This window comes from Oncorhynchus clarkii, chromosome 33 (genome assembly GCF_045791955.1).
Source record: "Oncorhynchus clarkii lewisi isolate Uvic-CL-2024 chromosome 33, UVic_Ocla_1.0, whole genome shotgun sequence".
In the NCBI taxonomy this organism is placed as follows: Eukaryota; Metazoa; Chordata; class Actinopteri; order Salmoniformes; family Salmonidae; genus Oncorhynchus; species Oncorhynchus clarkii.
Window position 1 is genome coordinate 7,684,017 of NC_092179.1, and position 22,075 is coordinate 7,706,091.

At 42.5% G+C, this 22,075-nt stretch overlaps 1 protein-coding gene across 2 annotated transcripts in view; it reads right to left on the reverse strand.

Moving 5' to 3' along the window:
* The window catches only part of LOC139393173 (GRAM domain containing 4a), a 60,328-nt gene extending 41,844 nt beyond the window's left edge, over positions 1–18,484 (reverse strand). For both annotated transcript variants that reach the window (XM_071141573.1, XM_071141572.1), the window contains exons 1-2: positions 18,199–18,484; positions 12,920–13,136 (exon numbers count right to left, since the gene is read on the reverse strand). In XM_071141573.1, coding sequence (XP_070997674.1) covers positions 12,920–13,136; positions 18,199–18,227 — 246 coding nt within the window. In that variant the 5' untranslated portion in view covers positions 18,228–18,484. The remainder of the gene's footprint in view (positions 1–12,919; positions 13,137–18,198) is intronic.
* Positions 18,485–22,075: the final 3,591 nt, after the last annotated feature.

The following is a 22,075-nucleotide window of genomic DNA, read 5'->3' on the forward strand; positions in this document are numbered from 1 at the left end:
GGTACCCATAAAAGACACCCCCCCACCCATGAAATCTAAGACGTGTCAACTAATTTATCTACTTCAGTGCTCTAGCTATATATTTGCTAACTAAGATGGCTAGATGTCAAGATCAAGCTTCTAGGTTACACCACATTCAATCCCCTCCTGGATCAAGATCCCTGTTGCATAAATTGTTGTGTATAATTTTTTTAAATTATAAATATTTAAATAATTTTTTGTACACTCAGTGTGTGTGTTAAAAAAAAAAAAAAAAAACACTGTCCTAATATCAAGTCCCTCCCCCCCTTTTGCCAACAGAACAGTCTAAATTCATGGACTCTACAACAAGTTGAAAGTGTTACTCAGGGATACTGGCCCATGTTGTTTACAATGCTTCCCACAGAATTTGGCTGGTTGTTTGGGTGGTGGACCATTCTTGATACACATGGGAAACTGCACAAACACAATCCATGTCTCAAGGCTTAAAAATGCATCTTTAACAGGTCTTAACAAGTGACATCAATAAGGGATCACAGCTTTGAACTTGATTCACCTGGTCAGTCTCATGTAAATAGCAGGTGTTCTTAATGTTTTGTACACACACACACACAGAGAGTATTCAGACCCCTTGACTTGTTCCACAGTTACATTATTAAAGCCTAAAATTGATTAAACGTTTCTCAATCTACATACAATACCCCATAATAACAAAGCAGAAAACAGAAGGCATTTTTGCAAATTAATAAATCAAAAACGAAATCCTTTACATTAGTATTCAGACCCTTTACTATGAGGCTCAACATTGAGCTTAGGTGAATCCTGCTTCCATTGAACATCCTTGAGGTTTCTCCAACTTGGAGTCCACCTGTGATTAATTCAATTGATTGGACATGATTTGGAAAGGCACACACCTCTCTATATAAGGTCCCACAGTTGACAGTGCATGTCAGAGAAAAAAACCAAGCCATGAGGTCGAAGGAATTGTCCACAGAGCTCCGAGACAGGATTGTGTCGAGGCACAGATCTGGGGAAGGGTACCAAAAAAAATGTCTGCAGCATTGAATGTCCAAGAACACAGTGGCCTCCATCATTCTTAAATGGAAGAAGTTTGGAACCACCAAGACTCTTCCTAGAGATGGCAGCCCGTCCAAACTGAGCAATCGGGGGAGAAGGGTCTTGGTCAGTGAGGTGACTAAGATCCAGAGTTCCTCTGTGGAGATGGGAGAACTTTCCAGAAGGACAACCATCTGTGCAGCACTCCACCAATCAGGCCTTTATAATAGTAGCCAGACGGAAGTCACTCAGTAAACAAAGGCACATGACAGCCTGCTTGGAAGACTCTTAGACCATGAGAAGCAGGATTCTCTGGTCTGATAAAACCAAGTTGAAATCTTTGACCTGAATGCCAAGCATCACTTCTGGAGGAAACCTGGGACCATCCTAACGGTGAAGCACGGTGGTGGGAGCGTCATGCTGTGGGGATGTTTTTCAGTGGCCGGGATAGGATACTAGTCAGGATTGAGGCAAAGATGAACGGTGCAAAGTACAGAGAGATCCTTGATTAAAACCTGCTTCAGAGCGCTCACGACCTCAGACTGAGGATGAAGGTTTTACCTTCCAACAAGACAACGACCCTAAGCACACAGCCAAGTCAATGCAGAAGTGCCTTCGGGACAAGTCTGTGAATGTCCTTGAGTGGCCCAGCCAGAGCCTGGACTTGAACCTGATCTAAAATCTCCGGAGAAATCTGGAAATTGCTGTGCAGCGATGCTCCCCATCTAACCTGACAGAGTTTGAGAGGATTTGCAGAGAATAAATGGGAGAAGCTCCCCAAATACAGGTGTGCCAAGCTTGTAGCGTCACACCCAAGAAGACTCGATGCTGTAATCGCTGCCAAAAGGTGCTGGTGTGTAGATTGATGAGGGAAAACAACTTCATCCATTTCAGAATAAGGCTGTAAACCAAACAAAATGTGGAAAAAGTCAAGGGGTCTAACTACTTTCCGAATGCACTGTTCGTACCATTTTTGTTGTTTAATAGCGCCCCTTGTGTAAACCTCCGGTAATACAGTATACCCCAATATGGTACAGAAACAGTATGACAAAACTGGATACCTTCCAACCCTAATAATTATATCTGTGGCAGGTAAAACGTCAAACTACAAGCTACATAATGGTATATTTGACGTGTGATTATAGGGGAAACAATTTTGTCCAATCGAAGACAGACCAATAACAGACACCAACCATCACAGACAGACCAATCACAGATCCCCAACATCAGAGGCAGACCACTCACAATCAGACCCTGTGGGAAGGAATCAATCAGAGAGCACGCCTAACAGAAAGACCTCAACATCACTATCAGAGCATTCTAGCAAAGATCAATGACAGATCCACCCACCTGGTCTGCTGTGATAGGAGGGAGTGTTAGGGGGGGAAAGGATGGATGTTTTATAGCAGAAAACAGTGAGGACATCACCCTTTCTTTCTATAGTTTTGTCCAGTTCCAGTGCCAAGTTGGATGTGTGCAAAACAGTCTCCGTTCATATAGGGAGCAATAAGGGCCCCATGAGACAGCTGTAGGCTGTAGCCCTCAGGCTTGGCCTGGTGTTGTAGAGAGGGGCTGGACTGCTATACAGTCTGCCAGACAGACTACTAAAGATGCCTGTTCACGTTGATAGAACTCCTTCCACATTAGGTCAAGCAAACAACGCCTTGGCGAAGGTCGGGAGTTAAAAAGCAAGTCTTAACTCTAGAAGCTGTAGAAACACTGCTTTTTTGGTATTCCTCTGGGTTCAATCACAGGCCATGACTTGCAAAAAACTCCTAGTGAGATTTGCTCTACTTAGATGGGGATTCAAAAAAATGGGCTGAACCATAACATTACAGAAGCATGGAATAGATTCATGATTGCTCCGAGATAGTCAACGGTACTCCTGCTCAATATAACCAATCCGAAAGTTCCATAGTTTAGCTAAATATTGATTAGAATGCATCAGAGCCTTGTACCTTTGCAGAAAGCCTTAAAAATCAGGAATGGGGACAGTGCATTGACATGTGGATGGATCACTTGCACCTACAATCTCAGTGTTGTATGAGATATTGAATGAAAAGCTACAGGAGATAGGTCAAACTAGAACGGCCAGGATATCGCCGCTGAGGAATTGCCTCCTGTCATGCAATTTGTTTTATCTTATTCACCCTTAAGCTACAGACCGGCTGAGACATCTTATTGAGCTGAAAATAAACATTTACTCCACTTCTCTTCCATCAACAGCCTTCTCCTGTCATCATCTAACCCACAGAAACAAGACAGAGACAATAGAACGAGAGAGAGGTACATACAGTACAAAGAGACGGTTGAGAGACAGTGAGAGATAGCGAGACCAAAGAGACGTTTGAGAGACAGTGAGAGAGAGATAGCGAGACCAAAGAGACGGTTGAGAGACAGTGAGAGAGATAGCGAGACCAAAGAGACGGTTTAGAGACAGTGAGAGAGAGATAGCGAGACCAAAGAGACGAGTACTGGAGGAAAACAACTACTTTCGTATCATCTTATGCCAAGAAGCCATAAGGTGATGTAACGCTAACCGTTAACACAGAGTAACCTGAAGCAGCAGCAGTACTCTAGGCTACTGGGAAGAAGGCGTGGCGACGGTTGGTGACCCAGTATCTCTGGCACTGTTCCCAGTGCAGGCTTAAATCACAGAGGGAGAACATTTTGGGTGTGCTGTGGCCAGGGGATTAATACTCGTGACCAGTGCCTGTGTGCCAGTTCATTAGAAGTGCGAGTTAACCAGATAAGATTAGGGGTGTCAAACTCCTTTTCCCAGGGCCCGCATTCAGTCTTTACCAAGATCTGGAGGGCCGCACTTAAATTTACTAGATTTCCTCACCGTAAAAATAGTCCTCTTTCCATCACTATTGGAACTTTCGATGCTCCTGGACTGTCTAGCTTTAGTTGACTGTTAGCAAGCTGGACAAAGGAAACTGAACACAAATGTAGGTCCATTATGTCTGACTACACAGTTATCTGATAACTGTGTAACTGACTACACAGTTATCTGGCCACCTGCGGGCCAGATTGAATGGGCTAGAGGGCCAGGCCTGGAGTTCGACACGTGAGTTAAGAGGTTAAACACAGGGGAATGGGAGACAATTTCAATAGTCTAAAGAATCCTACTCCCCTTTTTTTACCTTCCTAGTCTGTATATGGCCTCCCGAGTGGCACAGTGGTTTAAGGCACTGCATCTCAGTGCTAGAGGTGTCACTACAGAACCTGGTTTGATTCCAGGCTGTATCACAACCGGACGTGATTGGGAGTCCCATAGGGCGGCGCACAATTGGCCAAGTGTCGTCCGGGTTAGGGTTTGGCCGTCATTGTAAATAATAATTTAAAAAAATTAATTAAATTGTCCCCCCCCCCCAATCTACACACACACACACACACACACACACACACAAAAACTGTTTAGAAATGTTTGCTAATTTATAAGAAACTGAAAAATTACATTTATTCAGTACTTTGTTGGGGCACCTTTGGCAGCGATTACAGCCTCGGTCTTCTTGGGTATGACGCTACAACCTTGGCACATCTGTATTTGGGGAGTTTCTCCCAATCTTCTCTACAGATCGTCTCAAGCTCTGTCAGGTTGGATGGGGAGCGTGTTGCTGCACAGCTATTTTCAGGTCTCTCCAGAGATGTTAGATTGGGTTCAAGTCCAGACTCTCGCTGTGCCACTCAAGACAATTGAGACTTGTCCCGAAGCCACTCCTCAAATCAAATGTAATTACTTACAAGCCCTTAACCAACAAGCCCTTAACCAACAATACTTTAAGTTAAGAAAAAAATGTAAGTAAAAAATTAAAAAGTAACAAATTATTAAAACTGCAGCAGTAAAATAACAAGCGAGGCTATGTACAGGGGGTACTGGTACAGAGGCACCGGTTAGTTGAGGTAATATGTACATGTAGGTAGATTTAAAGCGACTATGTATAGATTATAAACAGAGTAGCAGCAGCATCATTTATTTTTAAATGTAAATAAATAAATATAAGGGCCTGGGTAGCCATTTGATTAGCTGTTCAGGAGTTATCGCTTGGGGGTAGAAGCTGTTAAGAAGCCTTTTGGACCTAGACTTGGCGCTCCGGTACAGCTTGCCATGTGGTAGTAGGGAGAACAGTCTATGACTGGGGTGGGTGGGGTCTGGCAATTTTTAGGGCCTTCCTCTGACACCGCCTGGTATAGAGGGCCTGGATGGCAAGAAGCTTTGCCCCAGTGATGTAGTGGGCCGTACGCACTACCCTCTGTAGTGCCTTGCAGTCGAAGGCAGAGCAGTTGCCATACTAAGCAGTGATGCAACCAGCTGTAGAAATGTGAGGATGAGGACCCATGCCAAATCTTTTCTGCTGAGGGGGAAATAGGCTTTGTTGTGCCCTCTTCACAACTGTCTTGGTGTGTTTGGACCATGATAGTTTGTTGGTGAAGTGGACACCAAGGAACTTGAAGCTGTTCCACTACAGCCCCATCGATAAGAAATGGGGGTGTGCTCGGTCCTCCTTTTCCTGTAGTCCACAATCATCGCCTTTGTCTTGATCACATTGAGGGAGAGGTTGTCCTGACAACACAACCAGGTCTTCTAGAGCAACCACACAACCACCACCTCCTCCCTATAGGCTGTCTCATCGTTGTCGGTGATCAGCCCTACCACTGTTGTATCGTCGGCAAACTTGGTGTTGGAGTCGTGCCTGGCCATGCAGTCATGAGTGAACAGGGAGTACAGGATGGGGCTGAGAACGCAACCCCAGTGTTGTCTTGACTGTGTGCTTGGGGTCATTGTCCTGTTGGAAGGTGAACCTTCGCCCCAGTCTGAGATCCTGAGCAAAATCTCTGTACTCCGTTCCGTTCATCTTTGCCTCGATCATGACTAGCATCCTAGTCCCTGCCTCTGAAAAACATCCCCGCAGCATGTTGCCACCAACATGCTTCACCGTAGGGATGGTGCCGGGTTTCCTCCAGATGTGGTGCTTGGCATTCAGACCAAAGACTTCAATCCTGGTTTCATCAGAACAGAGAAACTTGTTGGCAAACTCCAAGCAGGCCGTCATGCTCCTGAGGAGTGGCATCCATTTGGCCCCTCTACCATTAAAATACATGATTGGTGGAGTGCTACAGAAATGGGAAAACCTTCAAGAAGAACAATCATCTCCAAGAGGAACTCTGGAGCTATGGCAGAGTGACCATCGGTCAGGGAGGTGACCAAGAATCCAAGGCCCTTCTCCCCCGATTGCTCAGTTTGGACTAGAGGTCGACCGATTATGATTTTCCAACGCCGATACTGATTATTGCAGGACCAAAAATAACGACTGAATGAAAACGTATTTTAACTTAATATAATATATCAATAAAATCAATTTAGCCTCAAATAAATAATGAAACATGTTCAATTTGGTTTAAATAATGCAAAAACAAAGTGTTGGAGAAGAAAGTAAAAGTGCAATATGTGCCATGTAAGAAAGCTAACGTTTAAGATCCTTGCTCAGAACATATGAAAGCTGGTGGTTCCTTTTAACATGAGTTCAATATTCCCAGGTAAGAAGTTTTAGGTGGTAGTTATTATATTTCTATCAATACCATTTGTATTTCATTAACCTTTGACTATTTGGTTGTTCTTATAGGCACTTTAGTATTGCCAGTGTAACAGTATAGCTTCCGTATCTCTCCTCGCTTCTACCTGGACTCGAACCAGGAACACAACTACAACAGTCACCCTCGAAGCAGAGTTACCCATGCAGAGCAAGGGGAATAACTTCTCCAAGAGTGAGTGACGATTGAAACGCTATTAGCGCGCACCCCGCTAACTAGCTATCCATTTCACATCGGTTACACCAGCCTAATCTCGGGAGTTGATAGGCTTGAAGTCAAACAGTGCTGTGCTTGCGAAGCGTTGCTGGCAAAACGCACAAAAGTGCTGTTTGAATGAATGCTTACGAGCCTGCTGCCACCTACCACCGCTCAGTCAGACTGCTCTATCAAATCATAGACAAAATTATAACATAACACACAGAAATACGAGCCTTAGGTCATTAATATGGTCGAATCCGGAAACAATCATCTCGAAAACAAGACGTTTATTCTTTCAGTGAAATACGGAACCGTTCCGTATTTTATCTAACGGGTGGCATCCATGTCTAAATATTCCTGTTACATTGCAAGACTTTCATTGTTATGTCATAATGAAGTAAAACTCTGGCAAATTAGGCGGCCCAAACTGTTGCAAATACAACGACTTTGCGTGCAATGAACGCAAGAGAAGTGACACAATTTTACCTGATTAATATTGCCTGCTAACCTGGATTTATTTTAGCTAAATATGCAGGTTTAAAAATATATACTTCTGTGTATTGATTTTAAGAAAGGCATTGCTGTTTATGGTTGGGTACACATTAGAGCAACGATACGCACCGCAACGATTATATGCAACGCAGGACATGCTTGATAAACTAGTAATATCATCAACCATGTGTAGTTAACATGATTGATTGTTTTTTTATAAAGATACGTTTAATTCTAGCTAGCAACTTACCTTGGCATACTGCATTCGCGTAACAGGCAGTCTCTCCTCGTGGAGTGCAATGTAATCAGGTGGTTAGAGCTTTGGACTAGTTAATTGTAAGGTTGCAAGATTGAATCCCCCGAGCTGACAAGGTGAAAATCTGTCGTTCTGCCCCTGAACAAGACAGTTAACCCACCGTTCCTAGGCCGTCATTAAAAATAAGAATGTGTTCTTAACTGACTTACCTATTTAAATATTTCTTTTAAATAAATTAAGTAAAAATATCGGCCAAATCGGTGTCCAAAAATACAGATTTCCGATTGTTATGAAAACTTGAAATCGGCCCTAATTAAAATGGCCATTCCGATTAAATCGGTGACCTCTAGTTTGGACGGGTGGCCAGCTCTAGGAAGAGTCTTGGGGGTTCCAAACTTCTTCCATTTAACAATGCTGCAGAAATGTTTTGGTACCCTTTCCAGATCTGTGCCTCGACACAATCCGGTCTCTGAGTTCTACAGACAATTCCGTCGACCTCACGTTGGTTTTTGCTCTGACATGCACTGTCAACTGTGGAACCTTATCTAGACAGGTGCTGTAATGTAACAAAATGTGGAAAAAGTCAAGGGGTCTGAATACTTTCCGAAGGCACCGTATATGAAGAGCGTACGCAATGTTTGTGTGTTTTCCTGAGGCCTCCTGCAGTCAGTGACCTCGCACACCCACTCAGTGAGCAGCTGCCCACATGCCTGGCATAGAAACACAGGGCTGCCTGCGACATCCACAAATACTGGGAGACGTACACACGTGCGCACAAAATGTGTGCACTCAGCCTAGAGTCCTAACCCTGCAAAGGACTCAATTTATATTAGAAACCAGCAGATGAGCACAAGAAACTGGCCTCCTTTGAGGAAATTATACAATCAAGTGACTAATCTACTGTTTTAATTTGGGGGGGGAAAACACTGGCTGGCTGATGGTGATGAAGCACGAAAAAGTCAAGATGACCGGCGCAGTTTAAAATATCCCCTTAAGACAAGAGAAGTCCAAACAAGCAAGCAGGGGAGGATAAATTCACGGAGTAACCATAGTGGATGAAAGTCGATAGAAGTACTGTGTTTACCCTGTGTCCCTCCCTCCATCCATCCAGCCAACCCTCCCTCTGAAGAATGAGCAGAGTAAACAGGAACAGAGCATATCAAACCGCCCTGTGTTTCCTTCACTCGCTTTCCCTTCCTCTCTGAAGTAGGTTTGTCTATTATGTCTCCCTGAGGGACATGTAATCAACTCCATTGGAAGCTGCCACACACACACACACACACACACACACGTAACATTAAAACAGGAGATATTAAAGACAGGTCATAGACATACAGTGCATTTGGAAAGTATTCATTTGACTTTTTCATTTTGTTACGTTACAGCCCTATTCTAAAATGGATTATATAAAATCCTCATCTCTACACACACACACACAACCATAATAACAAAGCAAAAACAGGTTGACACTTTTGGCAAATATATCAACAGAAATACCTTAATTACATAAGTATTCAGGCCCTTTGCTATGAGACTCGAAATTGAGCTCAGGTGCCTCCTTTTTCCATTGATCATCCTTGAGATGTTTCAACAACTTGATTGGAGTCCATCTGGGATAAATTCTATTGATTGGACATGATTTGGAAAGGCATGCACCTGTCTATATAAGGTCCACGGTGCATGTCAGTGCATGCCAGAGCAAAAACCAAGCCATGAGGTCGAATTGTCCGTAGAGCTCGGAGACAGGATTGTGTCGAGGCACAGACCTGGGGAAGGGTACTAAAACATTTCTGCAACATTGAAGGTCCCCAAGAACACAGTGGCCTCCATTAATCTTAAATGGAAGAAGTTTGGAACCCCCAAGACTCTTCCTAGAGCTGGCCGCCCAGCCAAACTGATTCAACGGAACAACGACCCTAAGCACACAGCCAAGACAACACAGGAGTGGCTTCGGGACAAGTCTCTAAATGTCCGAGTGGCCAGGCCAGAGCCCGGACTTGAACCTGATCAAACATCTCTGGAGACCTGAAAATAGCTGTGCAGCTCCCCAGTCAACCTGAGAGAGAGAGAGAATAATGGGGGAATAATGGGGGAAACTCCAAATACAGGTTAGGTGTGCCAAACTTGTAGCGTCATACCCAAAAAGACGAGGCTATAAGTCACTGCCAAAAGTGCTTCAACAAAGTACTGAGTAAAGGGTCTGAATATTTCAGTAGTTTACATTTTTTTTATTGGCAAACATTTCTACAAACCTGTTTTTGATTTGTCACGGGGAACTGTGTGTAGATAACGTGGAAATAACTATTTAATACATTCTAGAATAAGGCTGTAAAGTAACAAAATGTGGAAAAATTCAAGGGGGTCTGAATACTTTCCAAATGCACTGTATAGTCAGTGTCCAGATTTCAGTTGACATTTAATCCTTCTGAACAGTAGGCAACAGTTCCCTTGACATGCCGTAGGTCTATTTGAAGTCCTGGTCTTGTGACTGGCGAATTTGCATAGCTCCTCAAACAACATAGGCACTGATCATTCTCTATTACCATCATCAAATCTTTACCAAACATCACTTTTCTGGCCCTCCCTTCTCTTTTATGTTTAACTCTCCATTTTGTAGCTTCTCTCTTATTGAATTAAACACGCAGACATTGTCCTTTTAACCTCAGTGGATCCAAGTTAACTTTTCCTGCCCATTTGGAAATTGGTGTGTAGGCTATTTGTCATGCGTCAAGTCAGGCATACACACTAATTTAAAAAATGTTAAACTTTGAAAGAAAAACCTAATGTCAATTATAGATATAAATGGCATAAGAATGATACATTTGTATTTTTATGTATTCAGTTTATTCAACCCGACCGCCCACCTGCCCTTCATCCACACAATATTTCATGACCCTAAACCCCATCTCTGCCTTGTGGATATAACAGTGGGAACTGCAGGTTGAGTCATCCTGCACATCACTAACTGACACACACAATATTTCATGACCCGAAACTAGAGGTCGACCGGTTATGATTTTTCAACGCCAATACAGGTTGGAGGACAAAAAAAAGCCGATACCGATTAATTGGCCGATTTTAAAAATGTATTTGTAATAATAACAATTACAACAATACTGAATGAAAACTTATTTTAACTTAATATAATTGAGCAATAAAATCAATTTCGCCTCAAATAAATAATGAAACATGTTCAATTTGGTTTAAATAATGCAAAAACAAAGTGTTGGAGAAGGTAAAAGTACAATATGTGCTATGTAAGAAAGCTAACGTTTAAGTTCCTTGCTCAGAACATGAGAACATATGAAAGCTGGTGGTTCCTTTTAACACGAGTCTTCAATATTCCCAGGTAAGAAGTTTTAGGTTGTAGTTATTATAGAACTATTTCTCTCTATACCATTTGTATTTCATATAACCTTTGACTATTGGATGTTCTTTAGTATTGCCAGTGTAACAGTATAGCTTCCGTCCCTCTCCTCACTCCTCCCTGGGCTCGAACCAGGAACACAACGACAACAGCCACCCTCAAAGCAGCGTTACCCATGCAGAGCAAGGGGAATAACTACTCCAAGTCTCAGAGCGAGTGACGTTTGAAACTCTTATTAGCGCGCACCCCGCTAACTAGCTAGCCATTTCACATCACATCTTTACACCAGCCTCATCTCGGGAGTTGATAGGATTGAAGTCCTAAACAGCAGAGCTGCTGGCAAAACGCACAAAAGTGCTGTTTGAATGAATGCTTACGAGCCTGCTGGTGCCTACCATCGCTCAGTTATACTACTCTATCAAATCATACTTAATTATAACATAATAAAACACATAAATACGAGCCTTAGGTTATTAATATGGTCGAATCCAGAAACTATCATCTCGAAAACAAGACGTTTATTCTTTCAGTGAAATACAGAACCGTTCCGTATTTTATCTAATGGGTGGCATCCATAAGTCTAAATATTCCTGTTACATTGCACAACCTTCAATGTTGTCATTATTACGTAAAATTCTGGCAAAGGTGGCCCAAACTGTTGCATATACCCTGACTCTGCGTGCAATGAACGCAACAGAAGTGACACAATTTCATCTGGTTAATATTGCCTGCTAACCCGGATATCTTTTAGCTAAATATGCAGGTTTAAACATATATACTTCTGCGTGTTGACTTTAAAAAAGGCATTGGTGTTTATGGTTATGTACACGTTGGAGCAACGACAGTCCTTTTTCACGAATGCTCACTGCATCGATTATATGCAACGCAGGACATACTAGATAAACTAGTAATATCATCAACCATGTGGAGTTATAACTAGCGATTATGATTGATTAGTGTTTAATGCTAGCTAGCAACTTACCTTGGCTTCTTACTGCATTCGCGTAACAGGTGGGCTCCTCGTGAGGCACGTGGTTAGAGCGTTGGACTAGTTAGCCGTAAGGATGCAAGATTGAGTCCCCGAGCTGACAAGGTAAAAATCTGTTGTTCTGCCCCTGAACAAGGCAGTTAACCCACCGTTCCTAGGCCGTCATTGAAAATAAGAATGTGTTCTGAACTGACTTGAATGGTTAAAAAAAAAGGTGTAAAAAAATATAAAAAAATAATTAATAACTATATATATATATATATTTTTTTTTTAAATCGGCAAAATCAGAGTTTACATTTACCAATTTCCGATTGTTATGAAAACTTGAAATCGGCCTTAAGTAAAATCGGCCCCAATTAATCGACCAATCCGATTAATCGGTTGACTTCTACCCTAAACCCATCTGCCTTGTGGATATAACCGTGGGGACTGCAGGTTGAGTCAGCCTGCACATCACTAACTGACACACAATATACAGGAAACTGCCAAAATAAAGGAAACACCAACATAAAGTGTCTTAATAGGGCGTTGGGGCACCACGAGATACCAGAACGGCTTCAATCCACCTTGGCATAGATTCTACAAGAGTCTGGAACTCTATTGGAGGGATGCGACACCACTCTTGCACAAGAAATTCCATAGCTTTGTGTTTTGTTGATGCCGTTGATGCCGTGTGTTTTGTCAAGCGCCGTTCCAAGAATCTGGTGACTGACACACACCCCCTATGCTCCTTTGAGGCCTCTCAAAGTCAGAGCGCTTATTCTAGCCATGCCAGCCAAAATAATAGGCAATTTGTATACAGAACCCTAAGCTTGCGCACGCACAGGTAAAAACATGGACGCTAGGAAACACTGACGTAGAGTTTTTCCAGACCAACTATGGCCCAGAGTTTTTCTTGGTCGGGTAACATTGCAAGGAAAAACTTGTGGCCCTACTCACGGTCTCTCATTTGAGTCAAAGAACACAGCAAAGTGGAATGCATTCTTACAGGGTCTCCTAGTTCTTCCGTGTCTTGTGACTTGAGTGAAGGCCTCGTCCTCAGCAGGATGTCATCACTACATTCATTGTCGGATCCGTTGGGGGACTCTGCTAGATCCAGGAAGTCGTCTCGCTTCTGACCTCTGAACCTGATTTTGTCCAGCCGCTTTAGCATGTTCAACACCCCTCTCTTCAGCGGCTTTACCTTAGCATGGTGTACAGCAATCCTGAAAAGACAAACAGACAAGGGTCAGAGGTTCCCCTTTGAAAAGCACTGAAAATGAAAGGGTGGGGTCGATAGCAAGACATTTCTTTGCACAGAAGTAGTTTCTTGTAAATAAGTACCTAAACACTACGGAGCACAGATGCACAAGTTAAGAGTTGCCGATACAAGCGTTTAAAAAAATACCCTATTCCCTTTACAGTGCCCTGCTCAAAAGTAGTGAGCTAGAAAAGGGAATTGAGTGCCATTTGGAACACAGCCATATAGATCTAGCAGTAGATCCATCGAAGGCCCATCAGTGGTTCAGTCGTCAGCCATCATCCAGGGCCACAGCCCTTCCTGCTTAGGAAATGATCACAACCCCAGAACGAGGCATGGAGCGAGATGGAGACAAGATGCGATCATCCTCTCACTTCAAACACTCCAAAAATATGACTTAACGACTTGATTCATGCGAATCCTTTTGACCTAGATCTACCCCCTCTGAGTATATATTTGGGCAGTGAAGCTAAAAAAAAACAAACATTTAATTTGGTTTTATAGCCTACTCCAGTATTTTAGATCAAATGTTCTGTATGAGGCAACAGTGCAGAATGTCACCTTTAACTTGAGGGATTTTCATACATATCCGTTCTACCATTTACAAATAAAAGCACTTTATGCATCTAGTCCCCCCCCCATTCAAAAGGTATCATAATAGCATACCCCTAAAACATGTTAATCTCTCACCATTACCAATAACAGGGGAGGTTAGCATTTAGGTCTAACTTTCTCACTCTGTATCTAGTCCCCCCCCCCCCCCATTTGAAGGTATAAGTATTTGGACAAATTAACTAATAGTGTATTACATTAAACTTGACAGTATTTTGACCCATATTCCTAGCACGCAATGATTACATCAAGTGTGACTCTACAAACTTTTTGGATGCATTTTCAGTTTGTTATGGTTGGGAATTGTCACTTTCAAGTCACTTTCATTGTAAACAAGAATAGAAGAAAACAAACAGGTCGGGGACCTAAGCAACCGCTTATGTCTGGAGCCGGCCCTGGAAAGGGGGTGGAAAGGGGCTAGCGGAAACTTTGTGGGTGACACAATAGCTCTCACACACACACACACACCCCTCCCCTTAGAAACAGATCTGGCTTGATAACACCATGCAGCGCTCAAGGTTCTAGCTGTGTTGTTATAGGCCTACTGCATCTTTCTATCTACAGCCTTCACGTTTTCATTCGTTTGGAGCAGAAGCAGCACATCTCAGAGTAACAGTGAGATAGAGGAGCTGGAAAGCCTGGCGCCCACTAGATGAGAGAAAGAAAGGAGAGGAATTATACTCAATGTTTCTCTGATCACAACACTGACTCTGGTCTCTGTGTGGGCAGAGAAACCATCAGGACCGTCATACCTCTATCCCTTTCCTTCAGCTGAAAAAACAACAAAAACACTTCCACCCACATGTGAACAGAGAAAGAACGCGATACACACACACACCTACCTGAAAGGCCTTGGCTCATTCACACTTCATTAAAATCCCACACAAACAAACCTAAATGTTGAGAGAGCATCTAATGATGCGAATAGCACCAATGACAAATCTACACAGCCAAGGGATCCTTCACTCTAATGTAAAATGGTGAGCATCAGAGCTCTGTCCTACAAGTGATGACACCATTAGAGCAGACCAAAAAGGATGGCACACATGGAGGCACAGGACTTCCTATAGGATAGTTCAGGCCAGGGGAATCTGATCTGGCTCTCAAGGTGGATGTCATCTAAGCTTGTTGTGTCCTCATGTGCATCTCTAGGAAGTCCTCTGCTCACCTTATTATACACCTCTATGGTCAGTGTGTCACTAAGCCCCTGCCAATGATGATCAAGGTAGAAGTTACCCCTAACCATAGATCTAGAATCAGATTGCCATTGCCCTAATCCTAACCATGACCATTTAGGGAGTTGATTAACCTCTACCTTAGATCAGATATTGACCACAGAACTCAACACCATCAGCTTAGTGAAGCATTTGGACAGTTGCGGGAGCAAGGCGGTACTATAGGGTAAAGCTGTAATGTTGTTCAGAGAAGAGAGTGAGTGCTTCTTCAAATGGGATATTCCCAGAGAGGTCTGAAGTACTGCTTAATCATTCAAATCAGTCAAACATATACACAGTTAGACGACACAGACTCAAGACACACACCTCATAACTTTTCAGGCACATTGACACACAGTACTCGTGACTGCACATCAGTCTATATACTCCTATGGAGAGCCATTGCTACTGCATGCCAGCCATGAGTGCTGTCATGTCTCACGTCAATGAGCTTCCAACCTCTGATGTGGGTCTGCTGGAAAAGAGAAGGGGCCACAGAGAGACTTGGCTCTGCTCTCTTCAATGCCTAGTGTGTGTTTGATTGAGCACTTTCTGAGAAGAGAACAGCATTCTAGGAACTGGATAGTCACTGGCATTGTTAGCAGTGATGGAAGACCCCACACTTGCATAGAAAATAGGACATTGTTGAATTCAACAGAGACATTAAATCAAACATGGTTAGGTTTAGGGTGAGAGATAGTAAAACAAATTGACAGACATTTCTGAGAATAATACCAACCAGAAACGCCCACCCGGAAACCCTCATTGGCAAGTGCTTTACACATCTCATACCCACTTGTAGGTGTTACATTTACTAGGCAGTCACCTTAGTGACTGTTTAGTTTCACATGAAATACACACAACCCCCTGTCAATGTCATTCCTGGCTGCAGACCCACTGAACATGTAGTCTACATGTGATTGTTCATTCAGGAGAGTGATTTCTGAATGAATGTCAAAGTTAGGCTATCTGTTGAAACGTTTTAGTGAAGGAGTTGAGTGTTGGGTCATTTTTATTACAAATTTAGTGGAATAGGGACAAAAAATAACTAAATTTCAACGATTAGAATTTATAAAATGACATTGGTATAGTTCTCGGAGGACACCAGAAAGCTAGTCATGCTTATTTCTCTCTCATCCAAGTTGCTGAGATTCTACTTGGTCTAGGAGTCTCACTACACTTGGTCCAAGCTCACATATTTTACAAATAGAAGCTAGGCTAAATCAGGATGACAACACACTATAGGCCTAAACTACGAGACGAATAAGGAATTCACTTTATTACAGTCGGAATCAAGGCGGAGGGCCATATTGCCTAGGTAGGCACACTGTAAATCGTTAGGTTGAAAGGAAGACTCATCATCACAATACAATGTTTGATAATGTGCTGTGATTGAGGCTATTCAGTCTATGATGGGTGATCAAATTATGACCCAAATATAAATTACAGTAGGCTACCGAGTCTAACTAGCCACAGCTGACCCCATTATTCCAGTCGCCATATCAACTCTGCTAATAACTCTATTCAATGAACACATCATCGGTGAGGGACAGGCACTGCTAAACCAAGATGCACTCTTAAGGAGCTTACCATTACTCCTTAAAAGAGTCAAAGTACCATATATATGTTATGTTCAAAGGTAGACAAGCTCTGGCAGCCAAAAACTAAGCATGAATCGGTTCTCAATTGCGATATGGTTCTAGAAACCTAAATCCGTTTACTTTCATGTCACATTAAAATCCTTTCACAAATGCAAAATACACACTTAAGCATTGGCAGTTTGAAGCGACTCAAATCCTGTTTCTCTGCATATCCCATAAGAATCGGTTATTTTTCCTGCAATCTAAACAGCCAAAAAGCACATGGTGGTAGATATTTCAAGCCATATTTCAAACGGTTTGAAGTCAAATACAAATCTGATTCCTGGCCATGGGACTTTTGTTTGAACAGTCAAATCGGATTCATTTACCCGTCTGGTTTTTAGACTGTTATTTGGCATTTCTTGTTGGTTTCCAAACAAACGAGTGAATGTGCTAGAAGGTTAAACAGCTAGCTAGGTTGGTAACTAAGTTGCCCATCCAAAATGGACTTCGTTTTGAAAGTTGGATCATCTCGTCCTTTGAGGCTTTAAAAAAAATTATATTCTTACTGGGAAACATCCATGGCAGGAGGCATTGTTTGTCACCATAGCTTACTACATCACTTCTGAAGGAAGGCTGAGCACACACTTATTATGACAACTAGCGTAGTTATTGTCAGCGGTCTGAACACACAAATCCAAATTAGGTCACTTGTCTCTTGCTGTTTGGACAGTCAGTATTCCAAAACGGATAGTGGAATTAAGGCCTTCACTGTGAACAAGGCTGTGTTGTGTACCGTTTTAACAACTTTTTCCACAGTTGCAGCTAACCGTATTTTTTTCAGTGACAACATGTTTCTTAGCGGCCTTCTGTTACATACAGGTGTTTGGGAGCATGCCACCAGATAGCACATTAGAACAGGTGTCTTCTATAAGCACACACAAACATGGATATATGTCCATGTGGGGACACTGACCCCCCCCAACCCTATAAAAAAAGTATCAATTTAACGTTGTTCACAAATTATTTATTTCTGATATGAAAGATCCTTATGCTTCCAAAACCGTACGGCATGCGATGCATGTAATGTTCAGACCGAGCGTCTGGGGGTTTCTTAACAAACCTTCCCCGTACAGAAGACGCCTTGATCCAATGACTTGTGGAATGGAACTAATGGAACTGAGACTTCTGCTCTAAAGGATAAAAGGTACTGGTAAGATATGAGCCTAAAAACACCGTGATCGACGGAGTATGAAGGACCAGTGTTGTGCTGCTTCGCGACTGTAACAAAGCGCGTAAGCAACAGTAGGTGTTGGCCCGCTGTGACATAATGTTACAAGTCCGTTAGGTTAGTCTCAGCTTCCCACCAGTCATTTTTTTGTTTGTTGACGCTATGGCGATGCAACGTTCATTTGTAATACTGTTTATTTGTACTTCCCAATTCCTATTTCCCAATTAAATTGTAATCTTCGTAAATGAGACTACGCACAGTAGACCTTGCGCTCCATTAAATAATAATGAATTACCCAACTAAAAGCCAACAGACACAACACGTAAATACTTGAGCTAGGCTACATTGCATGGACATTATTTATATTTAAAAATATCAAGTTTTTCTTACCCAGCCCGTAAATCGTAGCAGAGTTTCATTAACACTGAGAATTGCCTTTGAATGTATCCAGTAGCGTACACCTGCTCACAACCGCCAAGACACAAGCTGTTTATTGAGCCTCAGCCCCGCCATCACAATCCGCTCTTTTGTAAACCAGAGCAACGATTTACATCCCGCTGCAGCCTTGATTAGTTTTGTAGAAATGCCAACTCCCCCCCCCCCTAAGAGAGAATAGCATAGACTATCTCATTCAGTACCGTTTGAAACCAGTCTCTCTCGCTTGTTGATTTCATAGCTCTCACACACAAGACCAGGACATTTCGTCATGTCAGCAGACGTCCTTTCTTAAAGGGGCCGCTTATGGAGTTTCAAAGTTATCAACAAGCCTGCCCTTGCTGTTGTTGTACCTCTCACTATGTGTTCGTCTGCTTTCATAATGCCCATCAGCATCCTCTGTTGGCTGACAGTATTTTAACGATGTAGGCCTACCAACAGTATTGCATGTGCACAGTTGATGTCATATATTATTGGGACAGTTCTCTCATGTAATACAGGTGATAATTAAATATTGCATACATACATACATTGAATTAATTTACATTTGCACATATATAAACATTATTTATATATAAACTGCAACAAAACCATTTTTAATGAAATAACCAAACAGTTGGCAAGTGTTTTTGAAATACAAAACCTTTGCATGTGTCCACTCAGATGAGCAAGGCAGAAATCTAAACATCCATCATCTACAGAAATGAGCTCCAAAACAATGTATAAGGCGTTTGTCCTGTATTACAGTCGCAAAAACTAATGTAGACTAGTCAACATGCAATTGTCACCATACAATGAATGGTCTTCTCTATACTCTCCAGCAGCTGAAAGTAATTTGTTCTATTGTACATGCTGATACTTAGAACAATGTGTCTGTCTGTCTGTTGTCAGTCTGTTGTGAGACTAGGTCTGTGACTCAGTGATGAGACTGTTGATACACTTCATGGCCAAAAGTACACAACATGACCAAAAGTATGTGGAGACCTGCTCGTCAAACATCTCATTCCAAAATCATGAGCATTAATATGGAGTTGATCCCCCTTTGCTGCTATAACAGCCTCCACTCTTTTGGGAAGGTTTTCCACTAGATGTTGGAATATTGCTGCGTGGGCTTGTTTCCATTCAGCCACAAGAGCATTAGTGAGGTCGGGCACTGATGTTGGGTGATTAGGCCTGGGTCGCAGTCTCGTTTCAATTCACCTCAAAGGTGTCCGATGGGGTTGAAGTCAGGGCTCTGTGCAGGCCAATCTAGTTCTTCCACAACGATCTCGACAAACCATTTCTGTATGGACCTTGCTGTGTGCACGGGGGCATTGTCATGCTGAAACAGGAAAGGGCCTTCTCCAAACTGTTGCCACAAAGTTGGAAGTACAGAATGATCTAGAATGTCATTGTATGCTTTAGCGTTAAGATTTCCCTTCACTGAAACTAAGGGGCCAAGCCCAAACCATGAAAAAGTGCCCAAGACCATTATTCCTCCTCACAACACTAGTGGGCCCTATGCATTGGAATAGGTAGCATTCTTGTGGCATCCGCCAAACCCAGATTTGTCCAGATGGTGAAGTATAATTCATCACTTCAAAGATTGCGTTTCCACTGCTCCAGAGTCCGATGGTGGTGAGCTTTACCCCACTCCAGCCGACACTTGGCATGCTGCTCGGCCATGAACAGCATTTCATGAAGCTCCCGACTAACAGTTATTGTGCTGACTCGGCAGTTCAGTTCGGTGAGCTTGTGTGGCCTACCACTTCGCGGCTGAGCCGTTGTTGCTCCTAGACTTTTCCACTTCACAGTAACATCACTTACAGTTCACCGGGGCAGCTCTAGCAGGACAGAAACTGACATCCTATGACGGTGCCACGTTGAAAGTCACTGAGCTCTTCGGTAAAGCCATTCTACTGACAATGTTTGTCTATGGCGATTGCATGGCTGTGTGCTTGATTTTATACACCTGTCAGCAACGGTGAGGCTGAAATAGCCACATTCACTAATTTGAAGGGGTGTCCACATACTTTTGTATATATAGTGTATGTGGACACCCCTTCAAATTAGTGAATCCCTTCAGTAGGCATATAGACTTACACTGGGGCATGTTCAGCAGGATGCAATGTTTTGGAATGTTCAGATAGTAATATGCTATGTAGAACAAACATGCCTCTCTGACATGTATACTGAGCAGTAATATGAACTCAACATGCAATAATTTCAATTATTATTTTTTTTCAATGAGTTACAGTTCATATAAGGAAATCACTCAATGGAAATAAATAAATTAGGCCCTAATCTATGGATTTCACATGACTGGGCACCCACTCACCCACTGGGGAGCCAGACCCAGCCAATCAGAATGAGCTTTTCCCCACTAATGGGCTTTATTACAGAAATAAATACTCCTCAGTATTTCTTTCCTCAGCTGTCCGGGTGGCTGGTCTCAGACGATCCCGCAGGTGAAGAATCCAGATGTGGAGGTCCTGGGCTGGCATGGTTACACGTGGTCTGCGGTTGTGAGGCCGGTTGGACGTATTGCCAAATTCTCTAAACGCTATTGGAGGTGGCTTATGCTAGAGAAATTAACATTCAATTCTCAGGCAACAGTTTTGGTGGACATTCTTGCAGTCAGCATGCCAATTGCACGCTCCCTTAAAACTTGAGTCATCTGTAACATTGTGTTGTGTGACAAAACTGTACATTTTAGAGTGGCCTTTGCAAGGTGCACCTGTGTAATGATCATGCTGTTTAATACGTTTCTTGATATGCCACACCTGTCAGGTGGATGGATTATCTTGGCAAATGATAAATACTCAGTGACAGGGATGTACAGATTTGAGATAAATAAACTGTTTTGTGTATGGAACATTTCTGGGATATTTTATTTCACCACATGTAACATGGGACCTTTGTTCAGTGTTTTGGCCCAGTCCAGAACCAGCCTCCTTCTGTCGCTTGTCTGTCCTGTAAACCTAGATCTGAGAATGTATTTCTAGGTGGAGCTGCTGTAATATTCATGATTTCATGATATGGCTTGCATCCATCTGATCCATTCAGACCAACAAAGTGTCTAGGAGAAGAGGGTTTGATTTTGGACTAGGCAGAAGTCTGGTCTCCCTCTCTCTCTCTTCCTACCCAATCTCTCTCTCTCTCCACTCTCTCTCTTTACTCTCTCTCCCTCTCTTTTAATGTCCTCCACGAGGTGATGCTCACTTAACAAACATGAAACAGATGGACCCCACTAAAATGTCACTGAGCTGTTCATCATTGCACTGGATGAGCAAAGCAAGCACTGTTTTGCAATTCAAGCATCTTGCAGTAAAACCAATCAGATAAAATGCCAGGTCATCCTCTCACAACACTATCTTACATTGTTAAGTAATACAGCAGATTAAGAGAAATTCAAATCAAGACTTAAAAACTTCAATCACCACTGTGCATATGCGTTGTGTTACGTAAGTCCACTGAGACCATATTTGAGGTAATTCAATGACCGTCTTACAATATTGTAACACATTTTATTTGACACAATATCACAGTACTATGACATAAAATCCTGATCCCAAATTTCTCATTGGACATGTAACAGTAGCAGGAGGTATGTTTTGTGGAAACTAAATTATTTTATACCATGGTTTTACAGTAAGTAATCCCTACTCTATTTCTGGCCTAAACACAACTCTCTCTCTTTTATTTATTTATATATATACTGTATATATTATATATATATATATCATGGCTGAGGCGCCCAAATCCTCCCTCCATGTTATTAAGAAAAGTCCTAATCCCAATTGAGCGTTTTCTAGAGCATTCATTGCACATGTTGTCTTCTTACGCAATCACA